The sequence below is a fragment of the Pelodiscus sinensis genome, chromosome 7 (assembly GCF_049634645.1).
Source record: "Pelodiscus sinensis isolate JC-2024 chromosome 7, ASM4963464v1, whole genome shotgun sequence".
NCBI classification, from domain to species: Eukaryota; Metazoa; Chordata; order Testudines; family Trionychidae; genus Pelodiscus; species Pelodiscus sinensis.
In genome coordinates, this window is record NC_134717.1 from 52623062 (window position 1) to 52642950 (window position 19889).

The 19889-nt window shown below is 39.6% G+C and overlaps 1 protein-coding gene across 1 annotated transcript in view; it reads right to left on the bottom strand.

Moving 5' to 3' along the window:
• The window catches only part of TFPI (tissue factor pathway inhibitor), a 60418-nt gene extending 41516 nt beyond the window's left edge, over positions 1-18902 (bottom strand). Inside the window, exons 1-3 of the mRNA XM_006114816.4 lie at positions 18765-18902; positions 17370-17380; positions 3420-3541 (exon numbers count right to left, since the gene is read on the bottom strand). Of these exons, the coding sequence (XP_006114878.2) occupies positions 3420-3541; positions 17370-17380; positions 18765-18902 (271 nt within the window). The remainder of the gene's footprint in view (positions 1-3419; positions 3542-17369; positions 17381-18764) is intronic.
• Positions 18903-19889: the final 987 nt, after the last annotated feature.

Below are 19889 nucleotides of genomic sequence, written 5' to 3' on the forward strand. Positions count from 1 at the left end.
CAGCTTCATCAGAATGTTATGCCAGATGCCTAATATAACATCTTCACAATTTTGTTAGTTGCTCAAATTGCAGCTTGCAGCATGCATAAACCAGGGTTTACGCATACAGACAAAATACATTGTTAATGCTTTGTCGACACAATCACTTTTTTTCCTTTGTACACATACCCTGGGTGCATCTAGACTGGCAAAAACTTGCCAGCTGTCTACACTGGCCGCTTGAATTAGCGCAAGAGCACTGACTTTGTAATGTACAAAATCAGTGCTTCTTGCGCAAATACTTTCACGCTCCTGCTTGGGAAAAAGCCCTCTTGTGCAAGAATACTTGCGCAAGAGGGCCAATGTAGACAGGGAAGAACTGTTTTACACAAAAAAGCAAAAAAGCTAAAAAGCTAAAATGGCGATTGGAGCTTTCTTGCGCAAAAATCGCATCTAGACTGGCCACGGATGTTTTTGCGCAAAAGCACTTTTTGCGCAAAAGCATCCGTGCCAATCTAGACGTGCTTTTGCGGAAATACTTTTAACTGAAAAACTTTTCCATTAAAAGCATTTCCGCAAAATCATGCCAGTCGAGAAGCAGCCAAAGAGCCCAGCTTGATTTTTAGAGCTTGAGTTGAATATGCAAGACTAATGGTTACAAAATCCATCCTTTACTTATCAAATGAATAGAATATAGAAATCATGGAAATAATAAATATAAGGTCCACAATGGCATTGTTATAAACATGCTTTTTCAGATCAGAACTATCCTTTTACTCATCTTTGAAAATAAAACCTAGGGATCCAGTCATCTGGTGTAGATAGATGCTATATAGAAATATTTCATAGCAGTGCTTTCTCTTTTATCTGCTTAAGTTACTTGTTTCATTCCACCCCACACATCTGTCTATAGTTATTCTTATTAGTAAAACTATGTTGGCACCATTATAAGCTTTTTTCATAAATGCCTTTTTTCTTTGATAAGTATTATCAATACTAAGCAGCTTGTCATTGATGAAAAAGAGGTTTCTTCTTCTTTTTCTCTGTCAGTTTCATTTGACGATTTGCCACCCACACACTAAGAGCTTTTCCTACCAGTATATCTGAACCCTCATATGGTCACATTACTTCTTGATAAACTTTTACAATAATAAAAAGCACATTTGAATGGCAGTGACTCATTTGTTTTAAATTTTAGATTAAATAAAGGGCACAAGTGGTATCATGGGACATGTTATACAACACAGAAGCAGTTACGTAATAGGTTAGCATTTTCTGTAACTTGTTGATACCAGTATGATTGTAATTATTTATTATTTGAATACCGACACTGTTCTCAGTGCCATGCAGAACATTTTGCACCACTCTCTAGCCTGCAGCACTTAGTTTTCTAACTGCCATATTTTCAACAACATGGGGAGTGGATGTCTTGTTTTGATACAGGCTCTTTTATTCAAAAGGATCCCAATGTATGATTTTACACATTCTTTGGATTTAGGAATGACTTGATCCACCACTGAAATGGAGCTTGAGGTAGATTTCTGGAGTGACACATGAGCTGTTTAGTAGCAATCAGCACCACTATACAGCTGCTTAGGGGAGGAAGTAAACACTGTGGCTACGTCTAGACTGCAAGCCTCTTTTGAAAAAGAGAATCTAGACTACAACCAGTACTTTTGAAAAAGCAAGTCGCTTTTTCGAAAGAGAGCACCCAGGCAGTCTGGATGCTCTCTTTCGAAAAAACACAGTTTGTATTATATAGCACTTTTTTTCAAAAGAGCACTTTCCAAAACAAGCATTCTTCCTCATAAAATGAGGTTTTCCATGGTCAAAAAAACTGCTGCATTCTTTCGATTTACTTTCAAAAGAACACGGCAGCAGTCTAGATACATGGGAAGTGTTTTCAAAAAAAGGCCACTTTTTTTTTTGAAAAAACCCTGTAGTTTAGACCAGTGGTTCTCAACCATGGGCAATATGGCTCCCCAGGGGCCACACCCTACCTCTAGGGGACCACATGGAAAAAACAGAACATTAGGTAAATTATGCACCTATTTTTCCAAATAACAGCGGCTATGAGGGGGGCCACAGAGATAAACGAGGCTCAGAAGGCGGCCATGAGCAAAAAAAGATTGAGAAACACTGGTCTAGACACACCCTGTAAGTGAACCTCTGTCCAGAAAGAACTCAAGTAAGAGTTTTGCCATTGACTGTAATGAGACCAGGATCTCACCCTACACCTAAGAAAATTGCAGGATGATTTTTAGGCAGGATCAAGCTCATTACAGAATAGGAACTTGGTGAGAACATCAGATAGTGGTCCTATTCTTGCTAAAAGTGCTATGGAGTCCTTATTAGATGCAATTAGAACAGACCTTGGTTTCATAACCAAAAGACGAACATTTGTTTGTTTTGGAATCTGAATCCAAGATGTGGGAATACTCCACATAATAAGTTCATGGCTGGTTCTCAAATTGTTGATTGTGAAAAAAATCACAGACTTAGCAGGTTTGAGTAATTCTTTTGTGTTTAAAAGCAGAAACTTGTACTACTTGTTAAGAGCTATGCTTTGTTGTTCACAACGTGCACTCCTCCCTCAAAAAAGATTGTGAAGATTAGTTTACTTTTTAGTTTAATAATTGAACTAGAAATCTGAATGGTCTATGCAAAACGTTATCAAGCTGTTGAAATTCTAACAAGAAGTGTATGCTATGCAAGGTCAAGCCAAGTTTTGAAAAAAAAAAAGGAAGTTTATATATGGGCTTCAAGGCTGAGAGGTAAACATAAGGGTAAATTTCTTCAGAATGACCTAACCTGATTATGAGAGAAGGGAATTTATTTAGTGTAGAGCAAGGCTATTATTTTCAAATTTGGTGACACTGATTGTAATAAAGTCTACCTACACTGATTATATTTCTATTGTAGCTATGACTATGCAGAATAAATACTTATATTCCCCACCTCATTTTCCTCCCCTTTGTACATGTGGGAAATACAGCCATGATTCTATCTACCACCAAACACACAAGTAAGGACCAATCCTTCCTCTCTGCCCAACAGCACAGGACACATTCACAGAATAGTTCTTAAGGAAAGATGTTAGCAGCTGGCACAGATTTTGTTTGGAATTGCCAGATTTCCAAAGGTGTAGGACACATTCCAGAAACCTGAGTTTGGAAAGAGCTTCATAACTGGTGTTATACACACAATACTTTGCAAGATCTGTCATTTTTATGCCACCTTCTTAGTATCTCACTGCAATGGAATGAGATATTAAGCCCCACACATTATTTAGGACTGCTCTTTGCTCAGATAAGGCCCAGTTCTACTTCCATTGAGTTCAATAGGAAAGCTTCTTCGAAATTCACTGATGAAGGATCAGGTCCATGATTCTATTCAATGCAATTTCAGATGGTGCAATGGTTAAACTTATAAACTCTTACCTGGGGGGTCCTGATCTTCTTCTCCATTTTCTGAGTCTGCAGACACATGCCAGGAGACATAGCCCAACAACAGGAGTAAGGCAGTAACTAAGAAACAGCCTCTCTTCATTTCTTTAGTCTTTCTGAATAATATACAAGTATAATAAACACTTAATGAAGTGTCCTGAGAAAAAGTGCAATTCAAAAGAATTTTTAAATAGTACAAGTACAGTAAACTTCTACCTGTATGACTAAATCTACAGTAGCTCATGCAAGAATCACATCTCTCTCACACACACACACGTAAAATACATACCCACATGTGTCTAAAGAAAACACAGTCTTAGATTCTCAACTGTACTCTTCAAGCCAGAGCAACCAACTAGTTACATTTATTTTAAGCCACAATTTAATTCCAATCCAAGTGCTTGCATTTTTTTTTTTGATAAGGCACTTAAGTTTCTAAAGCCAGCTTCAGTTAAACTCTGTAAAGAAGAATTTTGTTGTACAAGTGATCAACTGAATGGGACTGCACAACAGCCAGGTGTCTATCTGACAGAAAACATATATTTGTAAAACAGAATATGATCAACTTGAATTAATTGGCCGTATTTCCTGCTTGTAAAATTTCATTGAAGTAAATAAAGAGAGTCATGCCAGCAGAGAATTCAGACCTATATATTTCTTCACATAATTTATCACCTCTATTGACTAGAGTTCCTTTTCTACTATTTAGCTTCTGAGTTTCTAAAATAACAAGTTTAAAGCAATTTTTTTCGAAGCATGTCAGTGCAGTTTCTTTGTGTACACAGCTCTAAGCTTGCAATCATTTGAATACAGAAAAAAAGAATTCTGCAAGCAAAAATGCTACTTGTACACATGAGTAATAAAGAATGTTGGGGTGTATATGAAAATCTAGAAGACTCTTTTTGAAAAAGACTTTTTGCAAATCTAACCCTTGATGGCTACTTTTGTTTTGTTTTCACCTTCAAACGAACCAAGTATACCGTAATTGTTCCCAAACACTGAAGTGTACAGTGTGATCACTGAGAAAAAAATGTCCACACATCAATTTCCCAACAAGAATGGAGCATGCACTTTCTTTCACTTCAAAACAGCTCTCAAATAAGTCTGAGGACTACATTTGGTCCTTTCCCTTCCATTATGCACCCAGAGATTCTCTCACCCTAATAGTACCTAGCTATGGTTCTCTACAAAGATAGTCAGAATCATTGTTGTGCTTCAGGTTAGATCCATCATGGGACTTAGAGGTCTAACTTCTGCTTTAGGTGCCTAGGTCCAGCATAAAGTCCTCACTGAGATTCTCAAAACCTCTCCTCAAATGCCGTCTAATCCTGTAGTGCTTAAATTCCATAGTTGTCTGCATTTTATCCAGGAAAATCTATTGGGCATCTTTAGTTTTCTCTGATTGGCACGTGCAAATCCACCTATGTCCTAATTCTTCCCAATTGCCTTAACAACTCACCCAAGACGGATTCTCATACATTTGACAATCTCTCTCCCACACTGCTTGTAAATTGAGACACATGGAAGAATTGGCCTACCATCTCAATCCTTCTTGCCTGGCTGAACCTGTTACACCAGAGACATGGGAGGTATCATTTACTTGGGGTATTTGAACATGAATTTATGATAGAAATTCTGTTTGAATCAAACTTTGGGCCAAATTTGAGTCAACAAAAAAATCAGAACATTACTAGCTGTAATCTATCATTTCTATCTGCCCAGGAACTTATATGTTCTCATCACTGTAGCATCTAAGCAACCCACAAATATTAATCAAATGTATTCTTACAATAGCCTTTGGAAACCAGGAATTAATATGCCCCCATACAGATTAGTTGACAAGACCTTCAATTTTTCCTTCTGTTTATTCAATTTAATTACAATCGGTGACCTTTGTATTTAAACGAAAGAAGAAATGAAATTCTGAAAACCAAAATCTAGTGAAAAAACATAGAGCAGACAATGAGAATTACAAATAATTTGTAATGCAGGGGTTATCCAAAGTTCAATCTGTTTCCAGTAGGGCTCTACAGACTTTTCCCACTGAAAGTGTATTCAATATTTCATGTGGCTAGTGATGGTGAGGTATATTTTCATTCAGTGTTTTCTACAAGAAATGAGATATTTGGATTGAGGGAGTTGCTTGCATTGTTAAAGTCTTTCATAACTTCCCTGTATTTTTCTGCCAAACTAAACCAAGAAATACGTTTGCCTTTCAGTTGTTTCATGTGCTTCCTTTCTGCTCTCAGTCCCGCCATGTTAAATACCCCATCCATATTCTATTTTGGCAATGTTTCAAGAAGTTAAAACCCAGGTTGTGTTTTATAGCATTTAAACCTCGGCATATGGATTAGATTATATTTGTAGAACCAGATTTGGAGAGGATTAATTTCTGCTTGGGATACGATAATTGGTCTTTGTATGAGGCAAACTAATCTTTCATAAAAAAATAGTTCTGAAAAAAATGTAGAAATAGCAATAACACGAAAGTCCTCACCGCATATTGTCAAGAGAGGTTCCAGGGTAGCTTTCACAAAGGTAGGTTTTATGCTCCCCTGCCCAGTTATTGTGTAAGTAGTCCCTTGAGTTTCACTGGCATCACTCATGGGGAAAAAGGGGCTTTTAGGGTTGGACACTAAGCAAGAATATCATGATACCTTCCCAAACACTAATTGTTATTTTCATTAGTTAAATATTCCTTCCTTTCTGGCTCTATGTGGCAGCATTGCTAGAACTATTATAGTGGCTTGCATCATTGGATAGAAAATACTGACCATTATAGAGTTGAATGATCCATAGGAAGTTTTCCTACTAGAGGAATTTCTTATTAGCTTATAGAATTCCTTAGCTTATGACTACAATAGCTTCCCACATTTTCTCCAAAAAGAAGTTCTGTTGTTTTCTTCATCAACTACTAAATGACTTTCTGATGCCAAATATTTTAATTCATTCATTTCAATGCTGCCATCTGAAAATACTTGAATGTTTTACCTCACCCTGCCATCTGCATTAATCTTTCTGAATCGCCTTTAGATTCATAAGCTACGTCTACGCTGGCCCCTTTTTCGGAAGGGGCATGCTAATTTTGAAAGTGGGAATAGGGAAATCCGCGGGGGATTTAAATATCCCCCGCGGATTTAAATAAACATGTCCGCCGCTTTTTTCCGGCTTGGGGAAAAGCCGAAAAAAAAGCGTCTAGACTGGCCCGATCCTCTGGAATAAAGCCCTATTCCGGAGGATCTCTTATTCCTACTTTGAAGGAATTTGAAGTAGGAATAAGAGATCCTCCGGAATAGGGCTTTATTCCGGAGGATCGGGCCAGTCTAGACACTTTTTTTCCGGCTTTTCCCCAAGCCGGAAAAAAAGCGGCGGACATGTTTATTTAAATCCACGGGGGATATTTAAATCCCCCGCGGATTTCCCTATTCCCACTTTCAAAATTAGCATGCCCCTTCCGAAAAAGGGGCCAGTGTAGACGTAGCCATAGACTTTAAGGTCAAAAGGGACTGACTCTAGCTCGACTGCTCTGTGGACACTGCAGGGCACAGAATCTCACTCACCCACTCCTGCAGTAGGCCCGTAATCTGTAACTGAGTTACTGAAATCCTCTACTTTGTATTTAAAGGCCTCAAGTTACAGAGAATCCACCCTTTACTCTAGGTGGAATAACCTGTGCCCCATGATGCAGAGGAAGATGTGCCTTCCACCTCCCCATACCACACACACACAATCTTGCCTGAGGGGAAATTCCTTTCTGACCCAAATATTGCAATCAGTTAGACCTGAAGCATGTGGGCAAGATTCACCAACCAGATACCCAAGAAAGTTACTACAGATAATTCTATGTGCCTTTCCTCTATAATGTCCCATCTCTGACAATTGGACATAACACCTGTAAATGCCTGCAATGGACTGTGTGAGTGTCAATCTCATACCATAACATCCATAAACTTTATCAAGTCCAGTCTTAAAACAAAACTAGGTGGCTTGCTCCGTTACCCTTTGTTATAAAGTCCTTCCTCTTGCCTTTGTCCTTTTCTGCCCTATAGTATTCTTGTCCTAAACCACATCTTCAGCCTCATGCCCTCCATGGAAAGATTAGAGAGACCTAGAACACTTTGCCCCAGGTGAACAGAAGACTGTCTTTATTTCCTGGCAACACAGACCCTTACCTTCTCATTATACGTTACCTACAGAACACACTGAACAGAGGCTCTAACCAGTACCAAATGCTCATCTTCTTCCCTCCCTTAACAACAGTTCAATCCTTCCAGACAAAAACTTTATTTATAAAAAACAGGTTTTTTCAGCGTAATCTGCATGTAGAAAGATACATGTACACCTACCCATACAATATAATAATGTTATGTATATTTAGTGGGTCTCTTAAATCATTCAGTTAACAGACCTAAATAATGGAGGGGTTTTATCACAGTGCCCAATGACCACTGTGTTTAATGCTGTTTCCATGTCACAGCTTGTCCTGGTTGATGCTTAGAATTTTTTAAAAATCTGCTTATTAAGTTTAGCCTTGCCCCTGCTTTCTCAAAATATTAAGCAAGACAATTATCTGAAATATTTGCTGCCAGCCCCCCTTGCCTTTTGAAATCTAGACCAGGACATATTTTACAAAGTTGCCAGCAGCATGTGCTTCCTTCAGGAAGTATTTGTGCTCTCCCATCTCTGAAGGGCTTGGACAGTCTCCAGGATCTAATCAGTCAAAAGGGCAAAGGACACATTTCTATCTTAAGTGATATTTGTTCCGTGCATGAAAGAAAGAAAGAAAAAACAAAGAAACACTGAGAGGAATCTAGGAGGACTGCCCCGAAATTGCTTAAGCTTCTCTTCATGATTCTAATTTCCCATGTAATTCTAGGAACTGCATAACAACAATGCATGTGCAAATAAAATAAAACAAGCTTGTGTGCAAATAATATAGCATCAGTATAGTGACACAAACCCACAAAATTGGTAAATAAGAAATATAACCAACTGATTCCTTTTAATACCTAAATTCCCAGCCATCCTTATCCACTGTGACTATGATACTACTCATCATGAGTAACAGTGGCAAAATGTGCCATTTGAGGTTTCCCTACTGCAGCCTTTGTGTGTAGGTTGTGGATGCATCTTATGTATTTTACCACGGTCTTTCTTTTCTTGTGTAGGTTTGTGGTCCAAATTTAGGAGAAAACATTTTTTAATTGAAGCTAAAGAAACAATTTTAGTGAATCGCAATTATAATCCATTATTTGGTCAAAGACCTAGACCATGTTGTTTAAATAAAGAGCTCTGTAGAAGACATCCTGAACTGCTAGAAATATAAAATTACATTCAGTATCTGAGTTGCAAATTGTGATTTACAATAGAATGTTTCTTTAAATACATAACCAGGAATATTATTTGTAGAGACAGATCTAAGTCAGCAATTATTTAAAGAATGAGTGCAGAATAATTATTATCAATGAATACAGATAATGGCAAAACTGACGTCTTTTGGACTGGGTAAAGAGGAAGTAAAACCAGTACCCAAATCAATTTTTTTAATGCAGGATTTTAGAATTCTCCAATCTTCCACAAGTTTGTCAGAAGTAGATGTTCAGAGATATTTTATATTATGCATTCATTTTTATGTTTTGAAGAGAACTGGGAACAAGAAAGATTTCTAATATCTGAACAGCCCCTAACTTTTATTTAATTCTTCTTTCCTTGTTCATAGGATATATAAATATATTTTAGTTTTCAAAAGCAGTTGAACCAGTTTTTGCTCAATCCTTCAAAAACCAAAAGAAGTTTGATCCCGGGCTGAGAACAAACTTACTGTGTATTAAGACAAAAAGGGACACATTTCACCAGGTATTTAGCATTTGAAAATGAACCTTTGAAACAGCAACTTGCATGACCTTAACTATGTAACAACTATAAGATATTCAGTTAGGGGAGTCTAAGAATGAATTGCTGCATTTGTACAAAGGACAAAATTCTCAATCGGATGGCAGCAGTCCTTTGCTCTCTCTCTCTCTCTCTTTTGAAAAGAGTATTTTACTGAAAGTAGCCCTTATGAGATTCCCAAAGTTTGGGTAGTTTCCCAAGAGGAAATAATTCAGCTTTATAACTGCACATCTGCCTCATTCCAAAGAACAAGTCAATACAGAATGTCCTTTATCTTCTTTCTAAGTTCCTCTATGGTCTCACATTCCTAGTACATTGTATCATCTTGGGTGAAAGGGGGGGGGGAGTTTCTAAAGTTTACTGTCTCAGGATCTGTTTTGCAGTTTAGGAATTTACCAGATTAGATTAAAAGAAACCAAAATCCAGCATCAAACTGAACAGCTGTTTAACAACAAACAACAACAACAAAATCTTTACAAATCCAATACTTTTACAAATGCTTGTTGTTTGCTTATGTTCATGGAGGCCTTAAGATTTAAGATTCAAGTGGAATTGGGTTTTTTTAGGGTAGTATATACAATAAAGCACAATTCAAGATGTGTTAACTATGCCCTTCTGCTCTGGGAGTCTGAAACACCTGGTCCATCTGCATTATTTTTTGGCTGATTATATGCATGAGACTGGGGATAAACCAAATATGAAAAATGTGGATTAGTGCTCTCTCCATTAACTTCCCCAAACTCTTGATCATTCCTGGCCAGATTCAGGTATCCTCACTCCACAAGGGAAGCACCTTATTCCACCTGTGATCCTACTGACTTCAAGACAGGAATGATTCAGTCATGCATCAGTGATGGCTTTTCTTCACAAGGAATTTAGTATCAGGATCATGTTGGCCCACAGAATTAGTCACAGGAATACTTTAGAACACAGGAGCACTGGAGAAGGGAGCTGTCCACTTCTCCAATGGGACCCGCCTTCTGCCAAGTCCCAAGATGAGTGACTTTAAAGCCGTGACAGAAGATTGGATAAATTATTTCTAGAGCTCATGCTGAGCTTTCTAGAGTGGAATCAATGGTAACTGTTGCATTTGACTTTACAATTGGAAGGCTACAAACTGTAGACCCAAGGAACTTTAAAAGTTTCTAGACCATTCCTAAAATGAGGTGTTCTGAAGGGAATTGATTGCCTTGGCTACTTGCATCAGAACAGTCCCCACTGTAGATCTCCTCACTCCAATTTGATTTCCAACAAACTGTAAATATCTGGCATTGCAAGTCTCCACAGGGCTGTTGCCACTCACTCCTCCACTCTCAGAGCAGGTCTCATTCTGGTATTCTTGCACTTCAGGGTTGGGGAGAGCAATTCACAAACTTCCATGAAAACAACCTTATGCCTACGGAAGTTTTGCAGCCACTGCTGATTTCCCATACCTGCATCACAATGTGGTCCCACCAGTCTGTGCTTGTCTCACAGCACCAGAACCGGTGTTGCGCTGTGTCCAGAGGATCAAATGCTGATGGCATTTACCAGTCACTCAACTCAAGTGCTTCATACAAGAGTATGTTCATGGTCTCCCGAGATTCTTCCTCATTCTGGTGGACCCTGCATATGCTCTGGATATAATCCAGCATAAGACACTTCATGGCTAATATGATTGCCATACTACTTTGCTGCTGAATGGGTTCAATGATTGGTTCCATGCCTACCTTGCTATGGAATCTGCATGATAATTAGGGTGCGGGGGAGAGGGAAGGCACAAAAGACTGTTTGCTGTTGCTTTGGAGGGCAAGGGTAAGGGAGGGTGGAGATGAGTGCATTACAGGATGCCGATGATCTGTACCCAGAATCTCTCACTGCACAGTTTTGACCCCAGCATGCACTGGGAGCATAATCCAGAATGCAAAGGGGCAGCAGGAACTGTGGGATAGCTACCAACAGAGCATTGCTCTGAAAGTCAGCGGCAGCTACCCTACTGGAGACATGCTACTTTGAACCACATTGAATTCTTGTGCACAGCGGGAACATGCACCTTTGACTTTACAAAATTGAGAGCTAAAAATTGAGCTTAATACATTTGACTTTTATCTCAAAGTGTCTAAGGCTTTGTCTACAAGACTGTTTGGATATAATCTTTAATTTGTGTAAGTGGACATAGTTCCATTGACTTCAACGTAGATATGCCAGTTTACATTAATCAATTTAGGATCAGGCCATATATTGATAAGGTTTACAGAATTTCAATACAAAGTGTAGTGGAAGCTTCTGAAAGATACTGATTGCTTTAGATTACCGTATCTAAAGGATTTAGAAAATTCATTTCACTTTCTGACTTGTTTTCTTTTCACATTAATTTTTGGGAGGGGGCAGGCACCACCAATTCAATCTAATGTACTCTCTCTGCAAACACACACAAATCATACATCATTTGAAAGCTTATTATGTCTATTTTGACATGAGACAATATGTGGATCCTTCCCTTCAAGTGGAGCCATTAATATAGAAAACAGGGATAGATAAACAATGATCCCCTTAATATGGTAAAGTGACTACTTTGAAATCTGTATAGTTGGTTCTGTTAGTTTAAATATGTAAGACATAAAACTGGGTTTTGTTGTGACTTCAGAGCAATGTAACAGCAGTCTAAAGGGTAAAAGAAACTGTGAACATGTATCATTACAATGTAATAGTCCTGGTGACATTTCTAGCCAACATCATTATCATTTTGTTCTTCATTACAATCATTATTGAGAGTTCATGAGTAGCCACAGTCTTCACCACCTTAACATGTACACAATTTGTAGAGACAAGATAGTTCTGTCAACAGACACAGTAGATTGTTCAGTGACTTACTAGCACATGGGTGAATAAGTATTATACTGTAGAAGTTCAGGAGTCTTTGGAAAATAGAGGATGCAATTTATCATCCATCTTTTTCCATCCATGTTTGTAATGATGATCTAATATTGCATTTATTTATGTGTGAAGGTACCTAAATATTTGTTTGCCAATATATTCTTTTGACATACTCTTCCAAACTGTCCTCACACGTGGGAGTTTGGCCAGTGACTTGTACTTTTCTGTGGCTAGATTGATATGCCAGCAATTCAGTCTTTGGGGGCTTTTTTTCCTTTCTTGCTCTGGTTATACAGTACAGCCATCAACTTCCTCGCTGCAGAAATTATTGCTTGTTTATCACATCTCCAGTTTGGCAAGATCTCTGAAGCAATAAGCTCTCTTTGTTTTGAGAGCATTAAACACAGATTATTTTCCCAAATAGGAATGACAGAGTCACACCCTTTTAATGTCCATACAGCATGAAGTATGTTGCAGAAATCAGAAGCGAGCGAGTCACAACTTGCATGCACTGGTATGAAGGGACAACTTGTCAGTTCCCAGTACCAGTTGTGCCATGCTTGTTTCAATTCATGTTATTTATGTGCTTCATTTTTGGAAAGTAGTGAACAGCAAAGACTAAAAACAAATATAACTTCACTACAACTTGTTTCTCCTATAGCTTTTGCATATTCATTCAGGACAGTTCTTATGATGGTCCTGCTGATACTCTTGTCAGTCCTATAATCCCACTCTACCTCTCAGTCTTTGTTGATCTCTGTTACCATGCCATTCCAAATTCAGTGGGGAAAAACCCCACAGGAATCCAATGGACAGCAAATTCCCCAAATTCAAAGGCACCATGTACTTATTCAGGAAGATTGAACTTACCACGAATGTAGATTGGTGACCCTCTGAACAGTTAGGTCTGTTTACAGTAAAGAAGTTTGGAAGCATGACAATGTGTAGGTGATGTTTCCAGTTACCCTCTCTGGATGGACATTTAGTAATAGTATTTGCTAAACTTGGAGAAAATTATCTCAGAACTTGAAAGTAGGAGATGGAGCATACCCCCGTGACTAAAGGTCTCCTAGTAGTGATAGCTTATGCCGAATTACAGCATCATCAAAATCTTTAATGACATGTTGTAATGACTCTATGCATTTTGAACCTCATCCAGCATTTGCCAGAAATATGCAGAAACTCAATAAGAAACTTCTTCCAGTTCATGAAAAAAGTGTCAGCTCATTCATTATATACTTTGGCAATTAGGAATATGCAATATGAAAACATTTCACATTAGTATATTGCAAAATGTTAATTACTCCTGGTTTTTTTTTTTGCTTGTTTTTTTTTGCCACACACTCACTAGCATCATCATTTCTGAAAAGTGAAAGAAAACAATAATTTTCCCATGCAAAACCAATACAAATCTGAATAAATTGTTGTTTGGTAGCTATGACTGAGCAAGACCACATTATGGTGTTGAAATTAACTTAAAGAGTAAAAGTCTGGGCCATAGTTTTCAAGGACTCCAAAATGAAAAGACATCTTGAAGAAGTAGCAGACCTTCACATGATTCAATATGGACACTGAGAAAAATGTTAACAACTGCTGGAAATGATGACACTGCTGTGATGGCACCTGCCGAAAGTCAGTGGTTCCGAATCAAGAATCCAAAACCCCATGGAGCAGGAGGGGGCCACAAAGCAGGTTTCAGGGCTTTGCCCAAGCAGGGTCATCAGCATTAGACTCACTGGGTTCCCGGGCAGAAAGACAAAGGCCGACTGCATGGGAGTGATGTCCAGGGCACTGAGCCCCACCATTCGAGGCTGAGGCTGAATCCTAAGGAAAGTAGCTTTCTGGTGCTCCCAAGGGCCTCGGGCAATTGCCTTGCTTGCTGGCCTCTAGGTAAAATAACAGTTGTTGTGGCACAGGTGGGCAGTGGAATTTGCATAGCGTGTTGTGTGTAGGAGGGAGTATAAAGAAAAATGTTGAGAACCTCTGCCTACAGCAACCACGACTGGGAGGAGTCACACCTACAAGCGGTTTGCTTCCATGAATCTCATCTACACCCCCCTCAGAGATTAAATTAAATCTAACATAAGGGCACAGCCATAAGGACCCCAGGGCTTTCACTAATAGAACAACCCAGTCCAGAGCTAGTTTATCGTATCTACAAAGAAACAGCAAACACTTCATAGACTCCTATAATGAGGGCAACTAATGGGGTTGGGCAGCTGGGATTAATCAGGTCACAAACTACCAGAAATAGCTCACCCCGTCAGTTCTTTGTAGCACCTAGAGGTGAGCACAGATAACGTCTTGTAGCCTTAATCATAGTCAAGCTGTATGCCTGCATTAATTTCTTATACAAGAAATCATCAGATTCCAGAAATCGCCCCTCCCCCTCCACTTCTCCATCTCTCCTCTCCAATCTGTGACCAAACACGTTCAGAGCCTGGAGATCCCTGTTAAATTGCGGTGGCCTCCACATAGCCAAATCATAGAGTATGTCGTGAAGCCAGAGAGTTTAGGTTACCTAGCAGCTGGCAGTAGTGAGCCTCCCTTCACCCACCAAATGAATGCTACCAAGATTCATCTGCTCTTATAAGAAGTCTACTAAAAATCAAAGGATTCCCCAATCTTCAGAACCATACAGAAGTAGCCTAGAGGCAGAGCAGAGGGCATAGAATCGCTCATCTAGAAATAACTCCTCTTCATATGGCTGGCCCACTGCGTGCTCTTGTCAAACCTTCATGTAAACCCTAATGCATGCAACATAACTGAACAAGCAGAAATTCTGTAACTGAGTATACATTTACATATAGACTGACATCTCTGACAACTAATCCACAAAAATGCCAACCTCAATGCCAATGCCAGCTCGGTGGGCTCACCCAGTGGATTTATACCAGGGGTGGGTAACTGGCAGCCTGTGCATTGCATGTGGCCCAGTGGGATGCTCTGTGTGACTTGTAAGACATTTTGTTTACCATTGCCCATGCACAGAATTGCCACATTCCTCTGGTTTCTGTCCGTGTAATTTATTTCCTGCTGTCGAGGGGTTGCCCAGACCTCAACAGTCCAGACATCCCCAACATCTTGGCTATGGCTCCCTTTTTGCGGGGCCAACATCAGTCTATCATTAACATCCCTCTTTTAGGGTATATACCCTTACGGTCCATTCCAAAGTGCAGTTCCCCCTACAGGTGCTTTGTGAAACACAATGGCCCAATTCATAGGTGCAAAAAGGCTACTTTGTTTAAAAAGCTAGTTGGGGGTTCCCCAGGAAATGTGCTATGTTCTACAAACCGCTAAACCACTAAGGTTGCAGTAAATTGCACACACACACACACACACACACACACACACACACACAGAAAAAATGTGTGAAATAAGCATATTGTGTTCAACTTCACCTCAAACAATAAACGAACCTTGCTTTTTATAGAAGCTGAGATGGCAACAAATACCTATGAAACACTGTAGATTCACCTCCCCAGGAGATTAAAAAAAGTAACAGAGGTCCACTCACTCATTCCAAAGCCCATCCTCTGCTTTGTGGCTAGAGCATTATTAAGCACTAGTTCTTGAAAATTCAGAAAGCGTGCCTTTATTGTTCCTATCTATCCTGACAGCTGAGCTTCCTGCCTTTACTTCAGTTCATAAGACTTTCAGGAAGCAGTTTATTTTACATTTTGCCTGAAGGACTTTTATGACTCATATAGAGAACTGTGTCATGCTGACTTTTTTTCATAATTGTGTCTCCCTACTTGTCATTTATTCCCTTTTCCATTTTTCCCATAACTGAGGTGTGGGGCATCACCAGACCTTGCACCCCCATCCATGGTCAGATGTGAGACTCACCCATCAGGTAGAACAGAAGGTTTATTAGTTGGCAAGGACACAGCGTTCAACAGACTTGTCAGCACAGTAACCAGAAGCAGTCAGTACAATCCATCTTGGGGTGAGGGGGCTCAGAGCCAAGGGCCCTAAAATCCCCTCCCTGCATGCCAAACCAGCTAAGACTAACTCACACATATTTTGGTCCTAGACATCCAACACTCCGGTCATCTGAAGAAGTGGGCTGTGCCCACAAAAGCTCATGATACCATCTACTTGTTTTGTTAGTCTTTAAAATGCTACCAGACTATTTGTGTTTTTTTCAGCCTACAGAAAGCATCAGCCACTATATATATGGGGAAGCCTATCATACCAAAATTCCCATCAACATCTAGGTATTGGTGCAGTGCCCAAGGAACTGAGGCACATGTATGGGGTTACTACAGGACAGTAGTAATCACATGCAACATAACAAGGAGAATAAAATCCCCACAATCCCCACATCGTCACATCCTCCATTGAACATTAGTGCTTTGTAGCCTTCTCTTATTTCCCCTGTACCAAATCTAGTGAGTAGTTATTTAGATATCCTCACTTGTTTTTCAATCCCATTCAGTATTATTGTGCCTTCATTGCAGAAGTAACATAAAAGACACTGAAGTTCATGCTTATCCTGTCCAAGTAGAATATTGCACAAATCATCCTTTTTATTGTTTGCCCCCATTTTTTCCCTATTTCAGTATGACTACACTAGTCATAACCTTGTCAGTTGTTTAAATCTATGGAGAAGAGAGAGAAAATACTCTTGATTGTAATAATCGTGAGTGAAACTGATTTATATTTATATGAGACTTGTGTCATTCTGCTAAAGCAGACAGAGCATTCTGCTAATTCCTAAAACTGTAATTGCCTGTAAAAGCAGCGCTCTCAGGGTCTGACAACAGTCTAGCGGACGGACCACAAAACTTTCCCTGAATAAATCTGCTTCTCTCTCAGAGCTTCCATTTTATTCAATTTTGTGGAAGCATTGCTGGAAAACACATGGGACAGTTCTTGACAAACTCTGGGTTACTGATCAAAATTAGCATAAAATGTTTCACCAATAGTTTGGTTCTAAAGAACCATTGCTATTTTTCAAGCTGGCCAAAACGCTCATATCCTGACAAGTTCACTACCAGCAAATAGTTCCTATAATAAGAGCACTTTCTCTTCAGTCTAGGGAACAAACAGTGACATCCGACTGACATCCGACTACAGTATCTAAAGCAGGAAAATTCAACAAACTTTGAACAATTTTTGGGAAGAATTTCTTGCCTTTTTCTCCCGAAGAAAGTCTTTTGCAAAACTGAAAGGCAGTTACACTGTACTCACCGACCAAATTCCTGTTAGCAGTTCTTGAAAGAGAATTGGAGAATTCCTGAAGTGTGTTGAGCTTGCTTCTCTGATATCAATTCTTGTTGAAGAGAGGACTTGTGGGAGGGGAAGATACAATGAGAAAAAATGCAATCTGATCCTGCTATATCGTAGCTGTAGCAGCCTGCCGATTGCTCCTCTCTTTCCTGTGGAGAAAGGGTCACTCTGGCTAAGATTCAGTGAGATCAGCAGCAGCAGAGAAGCTTCCTGTTTAGAGTGTTGTGACCTCCTCAGCGTTGTAGGGTAACTTTTCTAAATAGCACCAGCCAGGAAAAAAAACATGTTTCCAGCTCACAGGAAACTGAACAAGGCAAAAGTCCAAATGCTAGCTCAGTTTGTGTACATGTCAGCACACTGATAACAGTCATATAGTGACTTCACAGAGATACATGAATAATATTCTGCTTGCATCATATTCCTCTTATGTAATAAAGTGTTGTTCAAACGGGGAATGACATATCTATTATATGCATAGGACTAGATTCAACACAGGGTTTGCATTGGCATTGCTGTATGACAGTTATAACTTTCCCTCTATTGGAATGCCTTATGAGCACCCAATGCAGCCCCAAAATCTGGAAGCACAGGCTTAAAGAGGGGCCTGGTGAGGGCTGTGCAGATACAGGTTATCTCCACAGCATGGTCTGCTGGTTGGGGTTCCTGGTTACGGTTAAAAGCTGCCCCACTGCTCAGACCAGTCTTGGAGGAATTGAGCTGAGTTTAGGTATGGGGGAAGGGTTTTATAGATCTGGATGCAAGCCAGGCAAAATTTGCTATTTTCATTTTAAATTAAAAATAAAATTGTCATCCCCCACCATGTCCCAAACCTCTTTGAATTTCACTCAACTGTGATCTGTAAATTCCAGCAGGTGTTCCTGGGTGGGGGAGAGGGGTCAGCTAGACACAATGGTTCCCTTTCTATATATTGTGAGGCCTAATCCTGTACACACGAGTAACTTTTATTGTGAGCAGTTCTTTTGAAACCAATAGGATTTGTCACATCAATAAAATTACAGGTCTATCAATATGTTTGTAGAGTCACCACTTAGGGTCACAGCCTCTTCAGTAATGATCCCCAAACTTGAATGCTTATTTATCTCCATTATAGAAATTTCTTTCTGGAAAAATCACATATAAAAACCAATAGTCTGAGGGACACACACAGTTTTTGATTAAAAACTGGCTGACCAACATGAATGATGGAAAGTTATCAAATCAAACCAAAGTTCAAATTTTTACTGTAGACAGAAAGCACAAAATGAGGAGCCTCACTCAAAAGACAGCATCTTTCATTTGAAGATGAGCCTGTTTTCTCTTAGGTTTGATGAGGCAGCTCCAGTCCTCCATGTGTACCTTCAATCCCCACAATTTAGTAACTGATGACCACTTATCTTTGGATTTCTTTGATTTATAATTAGGAGCTGACAGACTGTGACTGAAGCTGAGAGTAGACTTTGAAAATGAAACCAGGATGATCTGAGCTTTCACCATCACTACATAAAGGTTGATAAAGAAAGTCACTTTTACTTACAGGCTATGTCTACACTCACGGCTTCTTGCGCGAGAAATATGCAAATGAGGCTAAGCGTGGAATATTGCCGAGCCTCATTTGCATACCTAGTGAGCCGCCATTTTTGCAGAAGAGGCTCTTGTGACAGAAGAGGCTGTCTACTCTGCCCCTTCTTGCACAAGAAAACCCCTCTTGAACAATGCCTTTATTCCTGAAAATAATCGGCATAGCAGCACTCCACAAGAGGGTTTTTCTTGCACAAGAAGGGGCAATGTAGATAGCTCCTTCTGGTGCCAGAGCCTCTTCTGCAAAAATGGCGGCTCATTAGGTATGCAAATGAGGCTCAGATATTCCACGCTTAGCCTCATTTGCATATTTCTCACACAAGAAGCCGCGAGTGTAGACATAGCCCTAGTCTGCCTCAAAGCCCACTGCAATCAGTGAAAAGATTCACAGTGTCTGTCAACAACAGGCTTTGGGATCAGGTTCCTAAAATCTTTAAGGTGGTTTTCTTAGTCTTTGGCTTTTATTCAGCAGATTCAGTGAGATGGAATTTGAGAGTTTTAAATTCAGAGTCATTAGAATAGTGTTGGTGTTGGAACATTAGCTCAAGGAGGCCCTTGATTAATTTCTCAAACTGTACAACAAACAAAAGAATGGTCATTGACTCAGGGTGTGTCTAGACTACAGAGTTTTGTCGACAAAAGTGGACTTTTGTCGACAAAACTATACCAGCGTCTACACTACCACTGAGTTCTGTCGACATAACGTCGACAGAACTCAGCAGTTTTGTCGACGCTGGTAAACCTCATTTTACGAGGCATAACGCCTTCTGTCGACAGAATTCTGTCGACAGAAGGTGTTATTGCATGTAGGGTTGTGTCTAGACTACAGGGTTTTGTCGACAAAGCAGCTTGCTTTGTCGACAGAACTTAATGTAGTCTAGACGCTCTTTGTCGACAGAAGCT